We start from the raw sequence: 24,867 nt of genomic DNA on the forward strand, positions 1-24,867 counted from the left end.
GGAGGAAACACTTGGACCTGCTGTTGCAGTAACAGCAGAAATGCGTCCGCTCTGTGAGGCCCTCATTCAAAACTAAAAAACAACATCTCAAAAAAAAAGACTTTTGACTTTTGGAAAATCATCATTTTCACATCTAATATCACAACAGCTCACATGTGATGAATTCACACAGTGACAGAAGGTTTATCACATGTAAACTCATAATACATCCATGATGTAAACAGAGCATCAGAGAGGCGCTGTGCAGTGATGTCATCATGAGTGATGTCATCATGAGTGATGTCATCATTGCCGTGGTTCACCTTAATGAAGGCAGAGAAGAAGAGAGCGTAAACATGGGCGTGAACAATAAAGGAAATTAATTAAGTTTTCTGAGGATGAAACTTAAATTAAATTAAATTCCTCTGGGAGCTTTAAATCCAAGTGTTTATTCTCTGTACGGTGTCCCTGAGAGGACAATTCACTCTCACACTGTCAGACTGGATCAGTCCATTTCTTTCATTCTTTCTTGTTTTTTATTTATCTTTTTTTGTTTATCTTTCTTTCTTTTATTGTTTCTTTTATTTTCTTTTTAGTTTTTTGTCTTTTTTTCCTTTCCATATTTATTTATTTTTTAATGTTCTTTCTTACTTTCTGCCTATTTTTGTTTTTCTTTCTTTCTTTCTGTCTTTCTTTCCTCTAACAGTTTTTTCTTTCTTTCATTCTTTTTTATTTTTCTTGCTTTATGTCTTTCTTCTTTATGATTTTTTGTTTTTCTTTCTTTCTTTCAGTTTTTTAGTTATCTTTCTTTTTCTTTCTTTCTTTTAAAATCATTTGTCTTTTTTTTTTATATATTTCTGTATTATTTTTTGTTCTTCTTCCTGTCTTTTTAAATTTTTGTTCTTTCTCTCCATATTTATTTATTCTTTTGTTTTCTTTCTTTTTTAATTGTCTTTCTTTCTTTCCATATTTTTTTAATTTCTTGTCTTTCTTTCTTTATATTTTTGTTTCTCTTTCTTTCTTTCTTTCCTCTGACAGTTTTTTTCTCTCAGTTCTTGTTGAACTTGTTGAGCTGAACCTTTAGTCAAACTTCAGGATGGTTTAGAGAAATTGTTTCTGAAGGTGTTCAGTTCCTCTCGGTGTCTGATGTCTCGCTCCTCCTCCCCCTCCTGTCTCCTCCTCCTCCTCCTGTCTCCTCCTCCTCTGGTATAAAGCTTTCTCCCCTCCTGGCTGCTGGAGGGACCGTGGTCTGCGGAGGAGGAAGGAGCTGAAGAAGAAGAATAAAACTCAACGAAAGCGGCACAAAGACAGAGCAGAAGAAGAAGAAGAAGAAGAGGAGGAGGAGTGTTTTTAGTGTGTGTGAAGATGAAGGTGTGTGTCCTGCTCCTGGGTCTGGCCCTGCTCCTCGCCGTCTCTGTGGCCCGCTCTCCGTACCAGGCGGTCCTGCAGCACAGCCGGATCAGAGGCCGGCAGCAGGGGTGAGTCCGAACCGAACCGAGCTGGACCCGAAGTCCCTGCATGTCCCTGCATGTCTGTCCAGGCTGCTCTCCTGCGACTTTATTTCACTTTATGGTTGTTTTATGACACGATGTCAGTTTATATAATAATAATAATAATAATAATAATAATAATAATAATAATGTTCTGCAGAGTCTCTGTGGTTCTGCTTGCTGACTTCGCTGTGAGCTGCAGAATCACAATTTATAATCATAACAACTTATGAGTAATGTTCATGATCAATACTGACATTATAATGAGCTTGTTTTTTAAATATCTCCTTTATTCTGCTTCACTGAACAGAGAAACCTCAAAAATGTGCAGATTAAAGAGCTGAAAAAAAAGAAACGTGAAAAGTTGAGATCGGACTCATCAGTTTATTTTGTGAGCACTTAAACCTGTCACCTTCAGTTTAAGGTGGACTGATGATTGATCCTGTCACCTTCAGTTTAAGGTGGACTGATGATTGATCCTGTCACCTTCAGTTTAAGGTGGACTGATGATTGAATTCATCACTTTAGGGTCTAAAAACGTTGCATAACTTGATCTATGTTTTTTATTCCGGGCAGCATGTTTTGAATATTTATTAACGACGTATTTTTTTTGTGTTTTTTTTTTTTTGTCTCTGATCTCTGCGTCTTTTTTCTGTTTCAGACCAAATGTTTGCGCCATGCAGCAGCTCAAAGGCACCGACAAGAAATACTTCACCAACTGCAAACAGTGGTACCATCGCAAGATCTGCGGGAAACCCACGTGAGTCCACAATAGCATGTTTAATCACACTTTGAATCGATTAACCCTTTGACACCTGGATTAACATCACTTCTCTTGTGCCGCATTCAGACAGCTTCACAAGTATTTAAACCTTCGGGGGGGGGGGAGGCAATGAGCAACTTTACAAGTACTGCTCTGCAAAATCCAAGAAATTAGAAGATTTGGAAAATTATTTTTTTAAAGCTAGAGAAAAATGTCCAAAAACTGTCTTTAATTATCAGAATTCTGTATTTAAATAATTCTTTTTCCACGTTATTTGCTTGCTGTTTTTTTTTATTTATTATTTTGCTTTGTTGTATTTTTTTCTTCTATTTTAAAGAAAAGATTTTTCTTGTACTTTTTACAAGTTTTTGCTAATTTTGGGTCATTTCTTCTGAATTTTGAGACAAGTAAAGCCCATTTCCTCAGGTTTTCTTGAGGACCGAGTGTTTTTCTTGTCCTGGGATTGGTATTGTGACCATTTGTTCTCAGACTCTGAAAGTGTTTCTCCTGACGTGACTTTGGTCCTGCTGGACAGACTGAGTTTGTGTTTAGTGGACGGAAGAATGTCCCTCTCCGGAGGTGTCCTCACTGCTTATATAACCTCTGAAGAAGAAAAGAGCCATCAGTGTCAGTTTACCTCAGAGTCCCCAAATTTACTCAAGGGTTCATTTAAAGGACAAAGACAGTTTGAGTTTTTTTCACGTCGTTATTGTCCATAGATGCTGCAGATCGTCGTGTTTTCAGTGTGTGGAGATGCAGCTCCGAGCAAACGCTGAGTTTTTAGCTTTCTGATAAGTTGTGACGCTTTGAAGCTCTTTTTGGGTCCATGTTGGACAGGTGGAGGTAAAACAAGATATGCAGCAACGAGTGTGTTCACATGGACATGAATAACACACTGATGATGGGGTTTTTGTGTTTGAGCCTGTGAAACACTTTCTCCTGTGACTGACTTGATTAATTGACGTCATTATTTCAAACATGTAAAATACAAGAAAAGCAGTAAACATTGTCAGATTTTTCTCTGTCTGTTAGTGCTTTCGGCGTACGAGCGTGACGCCAAAAGCCACCTTCTGCATCCAACTGGCACACAGCTGGATGGCGTCAGACAAGAACACACTCAGATGGACCTGCTAACACACGAAATGCTGAGGGACAGTGTCAGGCAACAACACTGCTGGTAATTTTAGGAGTGTGAGTGCTCTCGTACGGTGGGTGGTGGAAGAGACCCACAAGCAACCGACTTTTGCTCTGGAGATTGGAGTTCGCCTCCCGTGTGGATGTTAGTTTTTTTCTATATATTACCATGTGCCTCTTTTGTCTAAACCTAACAATCATGATGGTCTGCATCGGTCGCCGTGTGTTGTTTTATAATCGTAAGGACGTGCTGCTTCTTCCCACCATGTGCATTTTTTTACATCACGGTAACGGCGTCCTGGAGCGTAAACAGCTGACACAAAAGGAAACCTCAACATCATAAGTAGACACAGAGGGGCACTGACAGAGGAGCACCGTGTGACAAGTTGGGACGAGAACGTGTTGTACGTCGTCACCAACAGTTTTCCAACTTGGCGTTTCATGTTCCATCCGACTGTGAAAGATAGCTTTGGAGAACGGGCTGAAAAGTCATGGACGTAGTAAAAATCATTGTTCAATGTGTTGTTCAAGTTTTGGAAAAGTCTTGTGTAAAGTCAGTGTGTAATGAAATAGTTGCAGTAATTTTCCATAGATAACCCTCTCGGTAATGTAATGAAATGTCAGGTTTATTCTCTGGAGCTGTCGGTGTAACGTCGCTCCGATGTGCATCGATGAGACGTTTTGTTTAACGCCACGTTCGTTTCTTCATCTTCTCCCAGCGGTCTGTCTCTCTTCACGTGTGCCAGCCAGCTGCAGTTATGCTTGAATAAAATTTAAATCTTATATGTTTGAATAACACTGAGCTAATGAGGCAAGTAACAATGATTATGGGTCCTTGAAAAGTCCTGGAAGAGTTTTGAAATTTTGTTAATGTGGGAACCCTGCTGTTACTGCTGATACTGCAGAACCGTTCTGAGTGCAGCACTTTGACTGAAGTAGAAACTCTTTGCGACTTGACTGAGAAACAAAGAGACTTCAGTCAGAGCGATGGAAACACACACACACACACACACACACACACACACACACACACACATTATTAATGAGGCTCTGGCAGCCGTGGACCAGCTGTGTCGCAGATCTCACCCTGCGTGAGCCGAGCAGGATTACAGTGTGTGTGTGTGTGTGTGTGTGTGTTGCAGTAAAATGTTCCTCTTGTAAATGTGATAATCACCTGAACTCTTCCAGTCTGCACTCAGAGTTTCATTCCTCACAATCTCTCCTGCCGTCATGCTGAAACACAGATCCGTGTGTGTGTGTGTGTGTGTGTGTGTGTGTGTGTGTGTGTGTGTGTGTGTGTGTGTCTATAAACAAGTTGTTGAGTAAACGGTTAACATGATGGACATGGAAGAGTACAGAAACTAACAGAGTCTTAATGTGTAAGGAGAGATGTATTAAAGGAGCGGAGTGTGAGAGCTGCTGCTGATTTCAGAGGTTTCAGTTTTACATCCTGTCGATGAATGATGAAGCTCAGCTGAACACGCCGATGGATGACTTATGTGTTTGATCGATGTCACTGTGTGTCACCGTCATTAGGCGTGTTTCTATTAACCCTCAAATTGTGCAAATTGAAATTGCAAAAATAAAAAACGCCAAATGGAAACATGTCAATTTAAAAAAAAAAACGAATTTATCGCAAATGTTTTTTTGCTTGCATAAGCAGGTTTTCAGGTGACTGGAAAAAGATTTGTCCAAACTGCAGTGGAAGCCCTTTTTAGTCTTTTCAAGGTCACATGATGCTGTGAGGTCACAGGAACTGGCTCCCTCATGATGCAGCAGGAGCTACAAGAGCTGTTATTGTATCACATGACTCTGAGAAAGTTTTTCACCCACAATTCCTCTGTGAAATCGTGGACTACATCTCCCAGAAATCCCTCATACATGGCCGCTCCCACATATGAGGGGCTCGCCTTTCTATCATGGCTCCATAACACGCCTACGTGGCCTTGGATTGAAATAATGACGGCTAGTGCGGTGGCTGCAATAGAAATAAAGCTGCTGATGTTTTGAACATCCGTCGCCATGGTTACTGGGATGTTATCACCAGAGGAGGAGTCACATGACATCACTCCGTGGAAACACAGTCAGCTCCACGTTTTAGTAACATTTCGAAAATATTGCTTAAGTTTTGCGCACATCTGTAATGGAAACCCACCTGCTCTTTGGAGCACACTCCACCTCCCAAGTGACCGTTTGTATTTCAGTTACTCACCCAATGTTGAACGTTGAATTCATGTTTTCCTCACTTTACTTCACGGTGAATGAAGGACCCAAAATTGGAGGAAACTCTTTGTGAATTAAAGTCCAGCTGAAGCTGCGTTCACACTAAAAGCGAAAGCACCAGCATGTCGTCCAGCGGCTGGAGTAGTTTGAACTTCTGTGCAGGGACCCTTAACAAGCCGAATGCCAAATATGCCAAAGAAAACCGTTATATCGCATTAAAAACCCAAATACGCTCAGAGACAAAGAGAAGTATTGTCCTGAAGTTTTATTTCCTTCTGTCCATTCGAGTGGATGGAGAATTTTAATGTGGAAATCACCGAAATTTGTCATTGTGACTCAAAATATGCTTTGTGAAAAATGTCCTGAAAACATTGTGTGAAAAACCTCCAGAGATAAATATTCTGTGAACCAATAAGATGATCGTGTTATTGGAAAATCGGATCTGAACAGTATTTCTCCTGTTTGTCTTTTAAAGTTTTTTCAGTTTTCCAGTCGGTGTTAACTTTTTTCTAGTAATCCTTGCTGATGCGAGCGTGACCTGCATGTTAACAAAGTGGCTAAGAGTGATGTCGGCCTGGATGTCTATGAAATGACTTCATTCAGAGCTGACCTGTGTTTTTGGGGTTTCCATGGAAACAGCTGTCTCAACATTTTAAATGACAGTAACTGTTGAAATGATTCATCCGCGGTCATGTCCGGACCGATGTGATTTATGAAGCTGCTTCAGTTCAGTTCAGGTCCTGCAGGCTCTAGTGGGTCCACTGAATATAATATAATCTGATCAATATATTGGTGGATATTGATCAGAAGTGCAGAGTGAAACCTCTGATCACTGAAAAGCTTCTTTAAATGACTGAAGGTTTTCTGAGAGCTTTTTAACTGCAGTTCTCTTCTTCCTCTTGACTGTACATGCGCTTCAGTTTGTGTATTTGTTCACATATTTCTGTGTGTTTATCAAAGTGTGTGTGTGTATGTGTGTGTGTATATGTGTGTGTGTGTGTGTGTGTATATGTGTATATATATGTGTGGTGTGTGTGTGTGTGTGTGTGTGTGTGTGTATATATATCTGTGTATATATGTGTGGTGTGTGTGTGTGTGTGTGTGTGTGTGTGTGTGTAAAGGACTCTTAGTCCGTCTGCAGGATGCCGAAGCTTTAAATCGTTTCCCACAAACAGATTCTTTCAGCTCAGATCAGGAAATGGAGGGAAAAGAGGAAGCGAGAGTTTCTGTGTGTAGCAAGTGAAGTTTCACACACACACACACACACTCTGGTATCTGTGACAACTGGGTGATTGGATTCACACTCATGTCTTTGTCCCCAGTGTGTGTGTGTGTGTGTGTGTTTGTGGGTGTGTGTGTGTGTGTGTGGAGGAGGATCCGCAGGTCAAAGGTCAGCAGAAGGAGGACTCATAACTCCCCCATAACTCACTGACCCCCCTCCCCCCTGAGACCTCAGCCTCCCCCCTCCGTCTGATCTTGAAAACACTCCCCGCTGTGTTTTGCCGTCAGTCTCCTGATTCAGGAGCTGAAACACATTTGTTCAGGTAGTTGAGTTCTGAGGTGCTTAACTTGATTATTTCCATTTTATTTTACTTTATGTTATAACCAATACTTTATATTTCTTCTTCACCACATCTCAGAGGCAGAAATTTTGCTTTTTTCCGGACTTCATTTATTTGACAATTTTATTTACATTACAGATTATTAATACAAAATATAATCACAAATATATGCATCCATCTTCTTCTGCTAATAAATGATGATGTATTAATCAAGCAGTATTACACTTGAGGATATGCATTAAGTTCAGTGATGTGGTCAGGACCGGGGGGGGTTGTGCCAAGGTCTGAACGGCGTGACTGAGGTGCTCAAATGGCTTTATTGCACACCCTCAAGTGTAATATTACGATTATCCACCTCATTCGAATTCCAATTCTTGTTCTTAGAAACTATTATGGGCTCAGCTTCCAGTGGGATAGCGTCAGTTACAGTATTGCCGTTTTCCCACTGAAAAAAGCGCGTGCACACAGGTTTTTCAGACATGGGAAAGACAGGCAGGAGAACAGGTAAACAGTAGACGGCATCAGAAACAGAAACAGAAGTCTGACAACTTTTCAGTGGTTTCTTCCTTTCCCTTAATTAAAAAGTGGCAAAGTAATGAGTCCTAAAACGAGGGAGTCCGTTAACTTTTTGCACTTCTGGTTCCCTCGTCTCAAAGTCTCTGGGTTTTTTGAACGGGTTTTTGGTAAAATGCCTTACATAAGTTCTGTGGTTAACACAGACTAAAGATATTTAGACATTTTGTTCTGCAGATTTTCAACTCTTAAGGATTTACTTGTCTTAAAAAAGGCAGTTGGATAAATCAGACTCCAGTGATTGTTGTTACCAGACACAGAAACGCTTCCACTCGCCACCTTTACAGCTTTACAGAGTCGCACTTGAACTTGTAGATTTTTCTGTTTAGAATATTTTTCAATTGTTTTAACGTGTTTTTACAATATTTGTAGTAGTGATGTTTAAGTCAAAACATGACACTTTTCTCACACTCACATCATGAGTGCATTTTTTTGCAATGAAAAATAAATGACGGATAACTTCTGACTCTGTTAGAAGTAGAATTCTCCCAATCACGCCATTCGTCCTCAAACCCTCATCCACGCTGTGGTCAGAGATATTTTTCCACAATCGTCCTCCCATCGCTTCGTCATGGCCGGTGGAATCTGCCCCACTTCTGCTGCTGTGGAGTTTTGCCTTGTAATCGGCGGTCTTACAAATTTTCGGCAGGTTCTGATTTGCTCAGTGCTTCGGTCTGTCCTCCATTTTTTCATGGACTCAAAAAGGTTGTTATTGTTTATTTCTTATCATCAATGCATCCCCGATAAATTCAGTTCTTTAAGAGTTTGGATTTTTTTAAACTCGGCTATAGTCCACTTGGGCTCGGATGTCTCCGTCTTCTGGAAGTGGAGAAACGTACGCCGTCACATCCCATTACGTGAGGATGGACGGAGCAGAAAGAATCCCGCCAGAGTTGAATCAGCTTCACGGTTTACTTATACAAATTTCCTTTTGATCAGTTTATGAAAAGGGTTAAACTCCCCCTCTGCAGATGACTGTGGTTTTTATATGGATCATGTTAAAAGTGCAGTAACTAATTACTTTCTTCAGGGAGTTATTAAGTAAAGTAATGCAGTACTCTTTTTGCTGTGTTGACTACTTTTAACAAACCCTGGTTCGTTTCCTTGGATAGTCCATCACATTTGGGGTGTTGTGAAACCTCATTTGAAGTCTGACACGGACCAAACGAGTGAAACCTGGAACAGTTTATTTGTGGTGCGAAAGAAGATGAATCAACCACAGCATTTAATGAGAGGAGACCTGATTTTAGCATCATTTCAGAACTAAACCAATAATAAATCCATCTACTGACTGTGAAATCTGTCCGTGATCTCGTAATTGATCCTGATGAAGACTAGTGCCGCTGTGATGGACATGTGCATCTGCCTAGCTGCACGTTAACGTTTTTATATATTATTAGTCAATAATATAGTCAGATTTGTCTGGTGATCAAGTGTTTTCCAAAAGGTAAGCTTATTAAAACATACCTGCATTCAACAATAGGACAAGAACATCTAACGGGTCTCTCTGTCTTCAGTGTCGCTGCAGAACTCGCTCAGAGGCCGACATATAATGACCCGATCAATGACCTGATCAAAGACCTGATTAATGACCTGATCAATGACCTGATCAATGACCTGATCAATGACCTGATCAAAGATCTGATCAATGACCTGATCAATGACCTGATAAGACGTGTTTTCCTCTGTCGAGCAGCTGCTGAAAAAAGCCTTTTCTGAATTTTCTTTTGTAATGTGCGAGCAGAACAAAGGATCAATACTGATGGCACCCGCAGCAGCTCAATAACGTGATCGATTTGCTGTCGCCCGATGATGCTTACAATCACTTTCTTCTGTGTGAGCTCTTTGAGACACCAAAACGTAACATAAACATAATCACACGATGACCATCGAAGTGCCGCATGAACTTCTGGCAGAGTAGGTCCTGATGCTGCAGGATGACAGACGACGAAACTGTCCAATCAACAGTCGGCCGTCAGTCAGCAGAACCGTACGTTTACTCCGCCTGGTTTCTTTGAAGTGAGAGCGAACAAACCCAACTCCTCCCAATCGAACAGAGTCCCGGACTATTACGTGTGAAACTACCTAAATGTTTACTGCAGCGGGATGCTGGACGGTGGAGACACTTGAATCGTCCTCAGACAAAAAGACAAATATGTTTGGGGATCACTGATTGGTGGATTTACAGTAGGATTTGTGGCGTAAATCCACAGTGGGTGAGTTTAACTGAACACAGGTTTAAAGTGCAGATTTCTGCTTGAAAGTCAACAGAGATATTATTAAAACGTGGAATTTGGGATCATAAAACAAAAGAGCTGTAACTGTGAAATATTTTAAATGTGCGGATATAAATCAGATGTGTGGTTACTGATACATGGAGTAGAATCTGTCTTTATTATATTTATTTTATTCATCATATCTGATGTGTGTGTGAGGCATCTGCCCCTCTGTGACAGCACGTTACGGGACATGAAACTGGTCTGTTTCTTCAGCGGTTTTATTCTCAGCTGGATGTTTCTGGAAGGTTCCCCCGAGCCGGCTGAATTACTGCAACCTCGCTCCGTTTGTTTTGTCAGAAATCCACGGCGGACATCTTTGTTTATATGGAGACCAAACGGGAGTCGAGTTTCCATCTGGTTTGATAATCAGTCCAGTGTGTGTTCACACACACACACACACACACACACACACACACACACACACACACACACACACACACACACACACACACACACACACACACACACACACACGTCAGAAGCCGATCTCCATCTGTTTACATTTTACTGCCGGTGTGACGGAGCTGCAGGAGCTCTGGACCTCTGTCTCCACACGAGACATTGGACTGTATTAAAGACACTGCTGAAGACACAAAGACACTGAGAGACATTGAGAGACACTTGAGATAAACAGAGACACTGAGTGAGACACCAAGACACTAAGAGACACTTCAGAGACAGAGACACTGAGAGACAGACACACTAGACTGAGACACTTCAGAGACACAGACACTGAGAGACAGACACACTAGACTGAGACACTTCAGAGACAGAGACACTGAGAGACAGACACACTAGACTGAGACACTTCAGAGACACAGACACTGAGAGACAGAGACACTAGACTGAGACACTTCAGAGACACAGACACTGAGAGACAGAGACACTAGACTGAGACACTTCAGAGACACAGACACTGAGAGACAGACACACTAGACTGAGACACTTCAGAGACAGAGACACTGAGAGACAGAGACACTAGACTGAGACACTTCAGAGACACAGACACTGAGAGACAGAGACACTAGACTGAGACACTTCAGAGACAGAGACACTAGATTGAGACACTTAAGAGACAGAGAGGCTGAGAGACAGAGAAACTTGAGACTGAGACATGAAGAGACAGAGACGCAGAGAGACTCTAGACACTGAAAGACACAAAGACAGGGACTTCAGTCACATTTCCCACTCTTAATGTGAGGACAAATAATCTTTAAAGAAACTGCAGCTTTTGTTCATATTTTTCCAACGAGAATAATGAGAAACTTCGTGGAGTCTTTAAGTTTCCGTACACTTGTTTTTATGTCCATTTTCCTGTTAAATAATCTGAGCTAGAAATCAGAGGAAACAAACCGCTGTAACACTGATTTTAAACACTGATCTTTCCGAACTGTAAATCAGAGACATGATCAGTGAATCGGTGTAAAGTTTCCTGTGTGATGGTAGTTTTGTGGATGAAATCAGATCCAGACTGAGAGAATAACTGCTGTCGTACACGACGAGCTGAAAACACAATGAGGAGAGAGAAACTGTCCTCACACCGACACGGGAAACATTTCATCATGTTTTCTGCCGAATCACTTCTCATTTCTCTGCAGCTGTTACATAACTAATGTTCAGTGGAAATGAGACTTCACTCAGATTTTATTTGACTGGCTTTATTTCCAGTGAATCTGGACTCTGCTTATTTTAGTTTCGTTTGCTGGGTGATCTTCAGGTGCAGTATATGATGGATATCAAGTGCCTGCCATTAAAGCCGCAGAATTTGGGGTCAAAATACAATAATCGGAGGCCAGCTGATAAAAAGTGGAAACTTTAGTATTGATGGATCCGTTCGCTGCTGCAGGTGTTTATACTGTATATTGTAACGTGTTAGGGCAAGGCGATATGGCTTCAAATCAAGACTACCTTGCAGTACACAAAATATATCTCAGTATTTTTAAATGTCCTTGACACTGATGGTAACTACTAAAATTACACTTGGGTCAAACCTTAAGCCCCTGTGATACTGATAGTTTATGTGGGTCTTCTGGTCATTCTGGTCTTGACGGAGGCAGATTTGTGATTGTATTTATGTTTTTTTATGTTAAAAGTTTAAAACTGAAACCTGTGACTTAGTGAATGTTGTCACAGTAAATCTTAAAAGTTTTTATTCACGTCACACGAAAAAAAAAGCAGTTTTCATACAGAGCAGCTAGTGTGATGAACTCTGTGTTTTCTGATGACTGTGAAGTCCTCTGTTAGAATTGAGGATATCGATTTTTAAAAATGATGTGGTTAAAGTAGAAACCTGTGGCTCTGTGACGTTTTATTTTGTAGTGAGCAGGAAGTGCGGTCCCTGGTGGCGTCTCCCGGGGCTTGTGTTTTTCCTGGCAGTGGTTGTAGGTCCCCCGACAGGCGTCAGCGCTGGCTGCAGATTCTTCTTCTCTCGGAGGAAATGAGCTTTATGAGCCCAGACGGCTGAGCCACATTTATTATGGAAATCTCTACAGGAAGTCACGAAGGGCTCCGCTCGGCTGCACGCTTCATTACAGCCCACATGTGACCAGTCCTCCCGAAACTGTTTGTTTCTGCACAGAAACTCTGGTCTCAAAGTTGTTTTTTTACTGCAGCAGTAAGAATATTAAGTATGAGCGAATTTTCTGTATTTCTTTAAAAAAAAAATTAAAAAAAACAAAGAGGACACTAAGCAATTTAACAGTACAAACAGTTTAACAAGTTAACAGTTAAACAAATATTTAAATAAAATAATATAACTTAATTCATATAGCACGTCTTTGGCAAACAAGGCAAAGCAGAAGCAAGAAGTGTTTCTTGCAGAGGCAACATAACTAAAAGAGCCAAACAATAATGCCAAAAGAAGGCCATACAAAAATTCAAGAGAATTAAACAAGAGAGAAAGAATGTAATCTTCTCAAAATGACAAGAAAACCTATTTTCCTCTCATTTTGGGGATATTACTTGCAGAGTTGCTTATCATCTTATTTTCTTCATGTTTTCAAAAGAAATTAAACTTATATCTCAAGGTTTAAATGTTTTAATACTTTTGAAATACAAGTAAATCTTCACAAGAAAACTGATGTCAATCCAGGCTTCAAATGGTTAAACCCGAGACAACATGTTAGTGAATGGAACATGGGCCAAACTAAAAACGTAGTACACGGCAAATAAATGTTTCCCAAAGACGGTTTCTGTCACTGAAGTTTGAGTCTGAAGTTTCTCTGAAGAGAAGTTTGAGTCTTTTGACCAAATCTTTTTAGAGTGTTGTCATATAATTTTGGTTTAATCAACAAAAACACATCAGTCTTCAGAGTTTTCTTCATGCACATTAAATTCTTAGGTCTCCTACGAATTTTATTTGACATGTTACCTTTTTTTATGCTTCTCTGTTATCACGTGCTGCCTGTTGATCGTTCAGCAGCTGCTGAGTTTATCTGTTAGAGCAGAAGCCGTTTGTTCGGGGAACATTTGGGGGAACAATCAGACGTTTCACATGAATTCAAATCTCTCTGTTTAAAGTAACATCATTCTGGCTCTTTTTCTCCTTTATTTGACAGATCACAGCGTAGACATGTGGCAGAGAGAGAATTATGACGTGCAGCGAGGGTCCCGAGACAGAAATTAAACCTGATCCGTTGTGGTTATGTGGTGTGCGTTGTGACCACTCAGCTACCAAGACTCTCCTCCATTATCCCCTCTGACAGCAACATGAAAAATACGGCCGACTGAATGTAACCTCAGCGTTTTCAGTGGAAATATCACAAGTGACACTCCAGTTGACCCTTTGCTAAGCCCCTCCTCCCTTGGTTACTGTTGCTACAACTGACAAGCTTTCACATCTAACGTGTGAAATGTGGAGTTTTCAACTTTATCATTGAGTGATATTCCATCAAAAAGTATACCAAATTTCTGAAAAAACTGTTCAGAAATATCAGAGAGAAGTCGAGAGAAAGGTCTACAACATGCATGTGAGAGCTGCATTCATAGGATCATTTGTTGGCGGAGTACTGACCGGGACCTGCAAGTCCGACAGCCGATACCCAAAAAGTTTAGAGGGGTGTGTCGAAGTTTTCGCCTTCCCAAAGCCAAAGACCCAAGAAGAGAGATGTCAGATATGGATAAAACAGCGTGGAAGACCACATGAACAGCTGAATCCATCAAAGATAAATAAAAACATCTTCGTTTGTTCCAAAGAAAGATGCTAACTAACATTAGCTAACACTAGCTTTGTGTGCTACGTTAAATTATTCTAAAATAAATTCTAAAATATTCTTCTTGAGTCTTCGGCTTTGGGAAGGCGAAAAACTCGACACCCCCCTGGGTATCGGCTGTCAGACTTGCAGGTTCCGTAAGCACGATGCTTCGGCATTTTGGCTCCTGCTGAAAGGTTGTCCGGGCTCCCGTGCATAGTTATGGTTGCTAACGTAGGGCTGGACAGTGGCCGTCTTGGGGAGGGGCTTCGTGAAGGGTCAGTTGAACTGATACTTCTGGTAAACTGTAAGTCATTTCACTGTAAAATAACTGGCAGAAAAATACTGGCAGCACAGATGCAGCAGTATACCGTTACTTTACAGTGAAATGACTTTACAACTTATTACTGTAAAACAGAGGTACAGTAAATCTCTTTATATACTTCTTTTCTGATCAGCCCAGAGTCGTCAGAGTGATCCGGACCTCCATCAGAACGAACAGCTTCTCCGTCTGGATGATTAAATGATGTTTACTGTCATGTAAAGTGGATTATGATGGGAAACTCTCTGTTTATGAAGTCATGGAAACAGTTCTCACAGCGCGCCGTTATTGTGCACATAACTTTATTAGCATCATTATACACAGACAGGAATTTATGTGTCTGCTGAAATATCGCTGCCAGGTTACAAGCTGCTGAGGTGGAAACGAGGTTTATAGACATTTCTCCACCTGAGGCCGAAAGCTGCAGAACTGCGAGGAACCTCAGATGAGAAGAAAAACGTAAAACAGAAGGTTCAGGTGGAACCAGACAGGAAGTGGTTCCTCATGTGTTTCCCTTTGTTTCCTGCTGCAGGGTCATCACCTACGAGTGCTGTCCCGGTTATGAGAAGATTCCCGGAGAGAGGGGCTGTCCTGCAGGTACAACCTCTGACCTCTGACCCCAGGACACACGTATTACATTTAAAACTTAAATGATAAAAACTTAATGAATAAAAAACATAACCTATAAAAATGTATTTTAAAAAACTTGACTTATTATAATGTATAAAAACTTAAAAAAAAAACAACTAAAAACTGAAAAAATAGCTAAAAAAAGTAACTTCTTAACAACTTAACATAGAAGAACCTTAGATTATGAAAACTAAATGTATAAAAAACTTAACTATAAATACATAACTTATAAAATATCACTTACAAAAGTATTAAAAAGAACATAACTTATAGAAAACAAATTCTTAACTACAAAAGCCTTACTTATAAAAATCTTCTTTTTTTTATCTTATAATACAAAAAAACTGAGCATGTAAAAAAAACAAAAAACCCTTTCCATGCTGCAGAGACCAGAACTGCAACCCTGAATACTATCACATTTGCATCATGGGCGTTCTGCTGCGACAGTTTGCTGTGGATGAAGCCGTTCAGACCAGCAGGAGGATCACTGATTTATTTTCACGTTTGTTGACTGTGTGTGTGTGTGTGTGTGTGTGTGTGTGTGTGTGTGTGTGTGTGTGTGTCTGTCTCTGCAGCACTGCCTCTGGTAAACATCTACAACACTCTGGGCGTAGTCGGAGCCTCCACCACTCAGATGTACTCTGAACGAGCCCAGCTGAAGGCCGAGATTGAAGGCCCGGGAAGCTTCACCTTCTTCGCCCCGAGCAACGTGGCCTGGGCCGCCCTGCCCACAGTCAGTAACCCAACAACAACACCCGAACAACCCTAACACCACCTGGTCTTTGACTTCCCTCTGAAGCTGCAGTAACAATCAGACTTCATGGTTCAAACTGTTTGTGTCAGATTTTGCGCACGTGTAAAAAGATAGTAAGAGAGAAGTAAGAGGTCATCATCATAACATGAAGATTTCTTTTTAATTATATATTTTTTAAACTACATAATATAACCTTTAAAATATTAAATATAGGAATATATTACCCATAACCATCATTAGCATAAGGAATAAAGAGAAACAGAGCATCCAAACTAATCTCAGACATAAATGCAAACATTGAGATGAGGAAACAGATACAGAATTTAAAAAATAAATAGATAAAAATAAATAGTATAACAGTGTTATAATCAGACAATATACTGTGTTTTGCATGGGCGAATATCCTCCTTTAGAAATGACTAGATGAAAACGTTGAGCTGAGAGTGTATCTCTGTGTCTGACGGTGTTGTTGTTTCCATCGCTTTTAGGAGATCCTGGACGCTCTGGTGAGCAATGTGAACATCGAGCTGCTGAACGCTCTTCATTACCACATGGTGAACCGCCGGCTGACCTCCGAGGAGCTGAGACACGGGTCGTCCTTCGCCTCCATGTACCAGGACTTCCCCGTACACATCCACCACTACAGCAACGGGGTCAGAGATTCACTTCACACACCAAGACACACCGACTACATTTATGTGCACACTCATATTCCACTGCTGTACTAATGAAACATCATACTCTGTTTGGATATTCTCAGTTAGCCATCTTTTTCTAAATTTAGCATTTTCCGATTAGGACGTGGGATTTACCGGTATTATTCAGGTTTTAGGAGCATTTTTTTGAACAGCACATTCAGAATTTGAGTCTTAGTTGGTGTTTTTAGTGCAGTTTGTTACATACAGTCTCTTTATGGTTCGCTCAATGTGCTGTACACAAATCAAAAGTTTGCAAAGCTCCAGTATGGCTCCGGTATAGCTCCGGTATAACTCCGGTATGGCTCCGGTATGGCTCCGGTATAGCTCCGGTATAGCCCCGGTATAGCCCCGGTATAGCCCCGGTATAGCCCCGGTACAGCTCCGGTACAGCCCCGGTATAGCTCCAGTATAACTCCAGTATAGCCCTAGTATAACTCAGCAGCCTCAGCAGTAACGGTTGTTCTGTATGTGGATGGTTAATAGATTTCTTCTTCTGCAGATCGTGACGGTGAACTGCGCTCGTCTGATCAAACCTGACCAACACGCCACCAACGGCATCGTCCATGTGGTCGACCGCGTTATCACCGCTGTCTCTAACAACGTGCAGACGCTCATCGACATCGACGACGACCTGGAGACGCTGCGAGTGAGTCAACCTATCCATCTGTCCACCAGTCATAGGTCAATGTAAACATGGCGTTACGCATGCTGACTTCCTGTCTCTGTCTCAGACAGCGATGGCGGCCGCCGGTCTGACTGCCATGTTGGAGAACGAGGGTCAGTACACGCTGTTCGCTCCCACCAATGAGGCCTTCGAGAAGATTCCTCAGGAGACCCTGAACAGGATCCTGGGAGACCCTGTGGCCCTGAAAGGTGACCAGCAGGAGGCGCTCTGATTTATCTGAAGCTTTAGACCAGGGGTGGGCAATATTTTTTTCCAGTGGGCCATACTAACTCCGAAAAAGTAAGTCAAGGGCCACACGATTGGACATGGAATTGAAACATGAAATATTTAGCACTGAATTATTTTAAACTACACATATTTGGTGGGAATGATTGTGTTACAGTAGGCTATTTGCCAGCCCACAATCTATGTAATTGCATTATCAACTTTTAAATTAGCCAAACATTTTGTCAGTGTTCTGATATCCACCACAGGTCACTGGAGAAACACGCCGTACAAATATGGACTCAAGGCAGATTGTTTTAATATTATCAAAACTTACTGACCATTTAGGAAATGACTGCATTAATGAATGAAGAAAATAATATTCACAGACACTACTTTTAAACAAATACATGATCATACTCATGAATATTACAATTAACTACTCAATTAACTACTCTGGTATAGTGAGACTGTTCGATTTATGTAGACAACCCAAACTTTAACAGACCTGCATCATTCAATGGAGAAAATATTAGGCTAACATCTTTTGTATAATTGTATTTAGGAAGAAACACACAACTCCTTTGAATTACAACTGTGAGAAATGACTGTGCATCTTGAAAAACATTGCATCCAGCTGTTGTAACTAAATTATTACATTTAACTTTTATTATTTACATTTAACATTTCACACTGTTTTAACAACTATGGCAGTCATCACGCTGCAGATTGATAGTGCACACATTGTGTCTGTACCCAAGGAGCTCCAAAAAGTCCGAATGGACCCGCGTATGCGTCACAGCTGTGTGCGCACGCCCAGTACATAAGATTTGTCTGCAGTTAATGGGAACAATGCAGATGGTCGCCTCTCTTTGCAGGACCATCAAAGTCCGGCATCATTTGTGATGTTGCAGTGCACGGCACAGAGGACAGATGTTCATCCGACAGCCGTGATCTGTAACGTGACTTGTTGTAGTTCAGCACAGAAAATGTTTGTCTGCAGACATAGGTGGATATAATCAAAACAAGCAACCCTGTGTGCATGCCCGCGCAGGTTCGGGAACCACGTTTGGTTCGGTGAGCCATAAAAGCTCTCCAGTGTGGAGGTGCTGAACTTCTCTTTCAGAGTCAGATCGCACTGGATTTCAGTCAGTTCGAGTTGCACATCTGGGGACGCTTTCTCACTGTCGAATGAAAAGGGAGTGGGCACCAGCCCCGGTTCTGGTTCATTCTTCTTTAAGTCCAAGAAACGGCGGTTGAACTCAGTTGGAGGTGTGTCAGAGTAGTGGAGTATCTGTCAGCGTGTCAGGATGGCACATCCAGTGTCGCCGGCGTTGGGAAATGTGTGGAAACTTTGAGCACTGTCACGTGTGAATACAGCTCATCCACAAATGCGTTCTTGCCCTGTAAATTCACATTTAGGTTGTTTAAATTGCTCAGTACATCCACCTGAAATGTAAAGTCACACATCCAGTCCAAGTCTTGCAACTCTGTAAACTCTTCTGCTTTGCCTACATTCCCCAGAAACGTCACGAACTCTCCTCTGAACACGATGAAGCACCTTCTCCGGGCTCAGCCAGCGAACGCTGGAGTGGTGCAGCACGTCCGTGCGCTCGGCTCCACTTTCCTCCGGCAGTCGGTTGAGCCCTTGGGCCCGGGTGAAGTTTACAGGTTTTACCAGCGTTTTGATGACATGATCCGGTTGCAACACAGATTTACACAGCGAATCTTGGTGAATGATGCAGTGTAGGAAAATCTAATCTTTCATTTGGTCCTGTATCCTCCGCAAAAGCCCGACGATCTTACCAGTGACGTTCGAAGATTCATCAGCGGTCGTAGAGGTCACACCCGCTCGTTGTCCCGCTCATCGTTTCCATGGCAATAAATTACTCCACGATTTCAAAGTCATCATTGATCCCTCGTATGAAACTAAGTAGCTGGGCGATGTCTTTGATAGCTGTGCTCTCATCCAGAGCAAAATACATGAAGTCAGCTGCTGTTTTCAGCAGTTCATCAGACAAGTCTTCATCAATCACTTCCACACGCCTCGTAACAGTCCGACGACACAGACTGATATTTTCAAATTGACTTTTATTGTCAGGGCAGAGGATGCTAGCAGCCTCAACCGTACAGTCTTTCAAAAACTCACCCTCAGAGAGCGAGCTGCTGTGTTTGGCTAGCCTATGAGCCAGCACGTAGCTAACGTTTGTGACTGTCTCTTGTATGGCCGTCTGCTTCGTTAAAAATATTTTGTCAGGCGGTAAAATTGGAGGACAATTTCAGGGCCCTTTTTTCTCTCTCCCGCACTGATAGGTTTTTGGCATAGTTCACATGCTTGGTAGAAAAATGTCTCTTAATATAATATTCTTTGAAAACAGACATTGTGTTTCGGGGTCGTAGATCAAAGACGATGTACTCATTCACCTCCAGAAAAGATTTTGCAGGAATCTTTTTTTAAAATTTTATTTTGTCTTTTGTGAACATCGCGGGCCAGACTGGGACGGCCCACGGGTCGGGTTCGGCCTGCTGGTCGTAAAATGCGCATGTGTGTTTAAGACAGACGGGACACCTGATCGACCTGACTGCTGTCCTGCTGTCCATCTTTCCACCTGTCCTCCTGTCTACTTGTCCTCCTGTGTACCTGTCCACCTGTTCTCTTCTCCTCCTGTCTACCTGTTCTCCTGTAAACCTGTATACCTGTTTTCCTGTCTACTTGTCCTTCTGTCAACCTGTCCTCCTGTCCCCCCTTAGACCTACTGAACTACCACATCCTGAAGCACATGCAGTGTGCCGAGTCCATCGTGTCAGGGTCTCCGATGGAGACGCTGCAGGGGACGGTGCTGGAGGTCGGCTGTGACGGAGACCAGATGACTCTGAACGGGAAGGCCATCATCACCAGGAGGGACCAGCTGGGGACAAACGGAGTCATCCACTACATCAACGAGCTGCTCATCCCCGACTCAGGTACTGATACTACCAACAATACTACTACTACTACTGCATCGACAGTACTGCCATCAAATCAAAACTCATCCCCGACTCAGGTACTGATACTACCAACAATACTACTACTACTACTGCATCGACAGTACTGCCATCAAATCAAAACTCATCCCCGACACAGGTACTGATACTACCAACAATACTACTACTACTACTGCATCGACAGTACTGCCATCAAAACTCACTCCCGACTCAGGTACTGATACTACCAACACCACTACTACTACTACTAAAAAAATGGAAGAAACACGATAATCCGTGACGCAGACACCTGCCTCCAGTCTGGGGCCGTTACAGCCCGTCGAGTCAAAACATTGAGGCCACATTTAGACGAGAACGGTCCGATTAACAACTGAAAAGTCTTTTCTTTGTCTTTTTAAAAAAAAATCTGCTTTCATATGATGACACTGTGAGAACAATCCTCGTGTACACGGATCAGGAAAAAACAACCAAAAACGCTGTAGTAAGCATTGTAATGACACACCGCAGAAGAATACCACGTGCCTTCGTGTAGCCGTGTAGAAGTGTAGCCGTGACCATTACGTTACCATTCTCACAGGATCCACACATCACGACACACATGGCGAAAAAAGGGGTGGCATTTTCAAAAGGTTTCACTCTGGAACCCGATTTCAAAAGTTTGTGTTTTCAGGCCATCAAAACGCCACTGTCGTGAACGAAAGGCAACAAAAGTTTAAAGTTTCACTCAAGAACGGTTGCCGTGTAAACAGTAAGGATGGGGATGGTTAGTTTTTATTGTTACTGATCCCATTATTGAGACTCCTTAACGATCTGAGACCTTATAGATACCACTATCGATACTTTGTTATTTGTTGGAAAGACGAGGCGACAATACATTTTTAACTGAACTGGTTTTACTTTCAGTCATATTTTTAGTGATTGTAAAAAAAATGGTTTTATTTTAAATTAAAATATTTCCTTTAAAATATTGGCATCAGTAGTTTGAATTATTTATTATAAGATGATCAGAGCTCATAATAACGACCCATGTTGTTTTCATACAGAGCTCTTCCTTTAATTTTTTGTCTTTTCCAGCCAAGGTCCTGCTGGAGCTGGCTGAAGGTTCGACTGTTTCCACGGCGACCAAGCTGTTTGTGGACGCAGGTCTTTCCCCCCACCTGACAGGCTCGGAGACTCTGACCATGCTGGCTCCTCTGGATGACGCCTTCAGAGGTAACACATCCTAAGATTCAAGTGTTTACTGTTGTTTATTCAGGGATTTGTTTACCTCAGGACTGATAAAACTCATCTGTTTAAACAGGAAGTGACACGACGATGACACCCGACCTGCGGAGGCTGATGACCAATCACCTTCTGAAGGAGCAGCTGTCCTCCAAGGCTCTGTACCACGGCCAGGAGCTGGAGACGCTGGGAGGACTCAAACTGCGAGTGTTCGTCTATAGAAATGTATGAACTTCCTCCAGAGGAAATAGTTCCTACACCACACTTCTCACAGCAAGGTCCCTGGATTGTCTGGAGTTGTACAACATCAACTGCACAGGTTGTACAGTTGCTCAGCTAGTTTCTGATTGTGCAGTTGATGTTGCTCAACTGATACAGGTTATATTGCTCCAGGCTATTTCAGGTTTCACAGTTAACATTGCTTAACTAGTTTCCAGTTGTACATTTGATGTTGCTCAACTGATTTCAGGTTTTAACAGTTGACATTGGTCCTCTGGTTTCTGGTTGTACAGTTGGTGTTGCTTCACTAGTTTCTGGTTGTACAGTTGGTGTTGCTTCACTAGTTTCTGGTTGTACAGTTAGTGTTGCTTCACTAGTTTCTGGTTGTACAGTTGGTGTTGCTCCACTGGTATCAAGTTGCATAGTGGATGTTGTTCCGCTGATGCAGGGTATGTTGCTCTGCTGGTTGTACAGCTGCTGTTGGTGAGCTGGTTTTAGTTTGCACAGTTGACGTTCCTCCACTGATTTGTGGTTGTATAAGTGACATTGCTCAACTGGTTTGCACATGTATAGTTGATGTAGCTTTTCTAGTTTCTGGTTGTACAGTTGTCCCTATGCACAGTGACATAGTTGGTGGTTGTAGTTTGGTTGACAGACAATAGTTGCTACATGAAACTGCTGACAGTTCGGTGTATGGTTGTGAGTAAACTAGTGAGTTTCTGTTATTGAGTTTTTAAAATTATTTTTTGGATCACCATCTGGTTCCATTATTTCGGAGAGAAGGCAACATCTGTACGGCCGATGAAGCTCACACTTAAACAATCTGCAGAGATGAATAGATCTACAGGTAAGGGGAAAATCTTGTATTTCTAATTTCAGGGCGAATTGTCCCTTTAAAATCATCAGCTGATTCACAGATCAGATATTTAATCTGTCTGTGGCGTCTGTTGCCGGGTGGATTGGACAGATCGTTTGTGTTCATTGGCCGTAAATATTGTCTGTTGGTCTGCGGTGATGATTTCATGAGGTCACCGAGTTTCTGGCGACGTTTCATTAATAACTTTAACAAACAGTTCCTCTGTTTGTCAGTGAGATCAGCGAGTGACTCAGCTCCCCGAGGTTTTCAGGTTTTCAGTTAACGACGCGTCTGAGGGAAAACATCAAACTTTATTTTAATTTCAGAATCATTTCTCAGATTCAGGACATCGGCAGGAAATGTGGTGAGCTTGTGTCCCACGCTGCGGCTCGTTACTGCGGCAACATGTGGCCATGATGTCATCCGGAGGATCTGTGGCCTAAATGTGAGTAAGAGCCTCCTGCAGAGAGACGACCACGATACAGAAACACTCTGCACACAGGGGCCACAGGGGCCACCGGGACCACAGGGGCCACAGGGGCCACCGGGGCCACCAGGACGCTACAGGGTTGCTCTACTGGTTTCTGGTGGCACAGTTGACTTTGCTCTTCTGGTTTCCAGTTGCACAGTCGACGTTGCTGCGCTGGTTTTTATTTGAACAGCTCACATTATTCTGCTGAATTTTTGGTTGTACAGCTCACATTGCTCCACTCGTCTCCAGTGTTTGTTGATTAGTGTGTATTGATTAATGTATGGTGATCAGTGTATATTGATTAGTATGGTTTGATCAGTGTGTGGTGATCAGTATTGATTAGTGTGTATTTATTAGTGTGTGGTGATCAGTATGTGTTGATCACTATTAGTCAGTGTGTATTGATCGGTGTGTGTTGATGGGTGTCTCTGGTGGTCTCCACAGTGGCTCCACATGTTCCAGGTTCTGGATCATGTGGGTGGCTCACATTTCTGCTCAGTAATGAACTCTGCAGACCACAAGAAGTTTCCTGCTTCCCACAACTGTTAAATCGTTCCAGACACCGTGTGTGTGTGTGTGTGTGTGTGTGTGTGTGTGTGTGTGTGTGTGTGTGTTTCAGAGAGACGAGCTTTGAGACAGCGGCGGCTGACCTGATGTTGAGTCCTCAGACTGTGAGATCAGCAGAGTTTGAAGACACTGACCTAACAACCTTTTCTGTCCGGAGTCAAGAAAAGTTTAGGAGAGAGACGGATATGTTTTATGGGATGTTTGTGATTTTACATGCACAGCAGATACAGCAGAAATATTGCTTTAACTGGGGGCCACTTTTGCAAAATGGCAAGAAGCCCGGGGCCAGTCACAGTATTTCTCACATTTTAGGACAGTTCTTTGAAAGTTTCTTGGATTTTAAGACATCACCCAGACTTTTGGACATTTCTAAGAGTTTAGGATGCCTATAAGATTTTATGATTTTTTTACGGTTTTTGGACATTTCTCGGATTTTAGGACATTTCTAGCATTTTAAGAATTTTATAGGGACAAGGATTTTAGAACATTAAAAGATTTAAGGACATTGTCTTTTTTAATTTTAGGATGTTTCTGGGATTTTCTGTAGGTTTTCATCACATTTTTAGAATTTTAGGACATCAGTGTCTCAGCTGTGTCCTCTGTCGGGGGTGTGGGGGATCCTCCACTGGCTCTTTTTTTTATCAACAAGCTCTATTTTGATGCTGTTTTATGTTTCCCATTATGTATTCCCATTGTCAGTCACTTTATTTTTATTGCCAATTCGAAATTCGCTGGGGGAGGGGGGCACCTTAACCCTTGTTTGGGGCCATATTTGGGTATTACTGCTGTAGACACATTGTTTTGTAATTCAGGAACAGAATTCCCTCCGTCCACCTTCGAGAAATGACTCTCATATCTTCTAAAAACAAAGACGTGTGTCCACCTGTCTCCTCTCCAGAACCTGTGCATTGAGAACACCTGCATCGCCGCTCACGACAAGACGGGACGCTTCGCCACCATGTTCACTGTAGACAAAGTCCTCACTCCACCCATGGGGACCATCATGGATGTCCTGAAGGCAGACGACCGCTTCAGGTGAGTCTGTGCTCAGAGAATCGTAA

At 42.1% G+C, this 24,867-nt stretch overlaps 1 protein-coding gene across 1 annotated transcript in view; it reads left to right on the top strand.

Moving 5' to 3' along the window:
• Positions 1 to 1,210: 1,210 nt before the first annotated feature.
• Positions 1,211 to 24,867, top strand: part of tgfbi (transforming growth factor, beta-induced) — a 30,591-nt gene continuing 6,934 nt past the window's right edge. Inside the window, exons 1-11 of the mRNA XM_088080680.1 lie at positions 1,211 to 1,457; positions 2,131 to 2,229; positions 15,048 to 15,112; positions 15,721 to 15,878; positions 16,388 to 16,552; positions 17,097 to 17,243; positions 17,329 to 17,470; positions 20,238 to 20,450; positions 21,546 to 21,683; positions 21,772 to 21,917; positions 24,705 to 24,841. Of these exons, the coding sequence (XP_087936806.1) occupies positions 1,345 to 1,457; positions 2,131 to 2,229; positions 15,048 to 15,112; positions 15,721 to 15,878; positions 16,388 to 16,552; positions 17,097 to 17,243; positions 17,329 to 17,470; positions 20,238 to 20,450; positions 21,546 to 21,683; positions 21,772 to 21,917; positions 24,705 to 24,841 (1,523 nt within the window). The 5' untranslated portion in view covers positions 1,211 to 1,344. The remainder of the gene's footprint in view (positions 1,458 to 2,130; positions 2,230 to 15,047; positions 15,113 to 15,720; positions 15,879 to 16,387; positions 16,553 to 17,096; positions 17,244 to 17,328; positions 17,471 to 20,237; positions 20,451 to 21,545; positions 21,684 to 21,771; positions 21,918 to 24,704; positions 24,842 to 24,867) is intronic.

This window comes from Plectropomus leopardus, chromosome 8 (genome assembly GCF_026936395.1).
Source record: "Plectropomus leopardus strain MGB_pleo_1.0 chromosome 8, ASM2693639v1, whole genome shotgun sequence".
In the NCBI taxonomy this organism is placed as follows: domain Eukaryota; kingdom Metazoa; phylum Chordata; class Actinopteri; order Perciformes; family Serranidae; genus Plectropomus; species Plectropomus leopardus.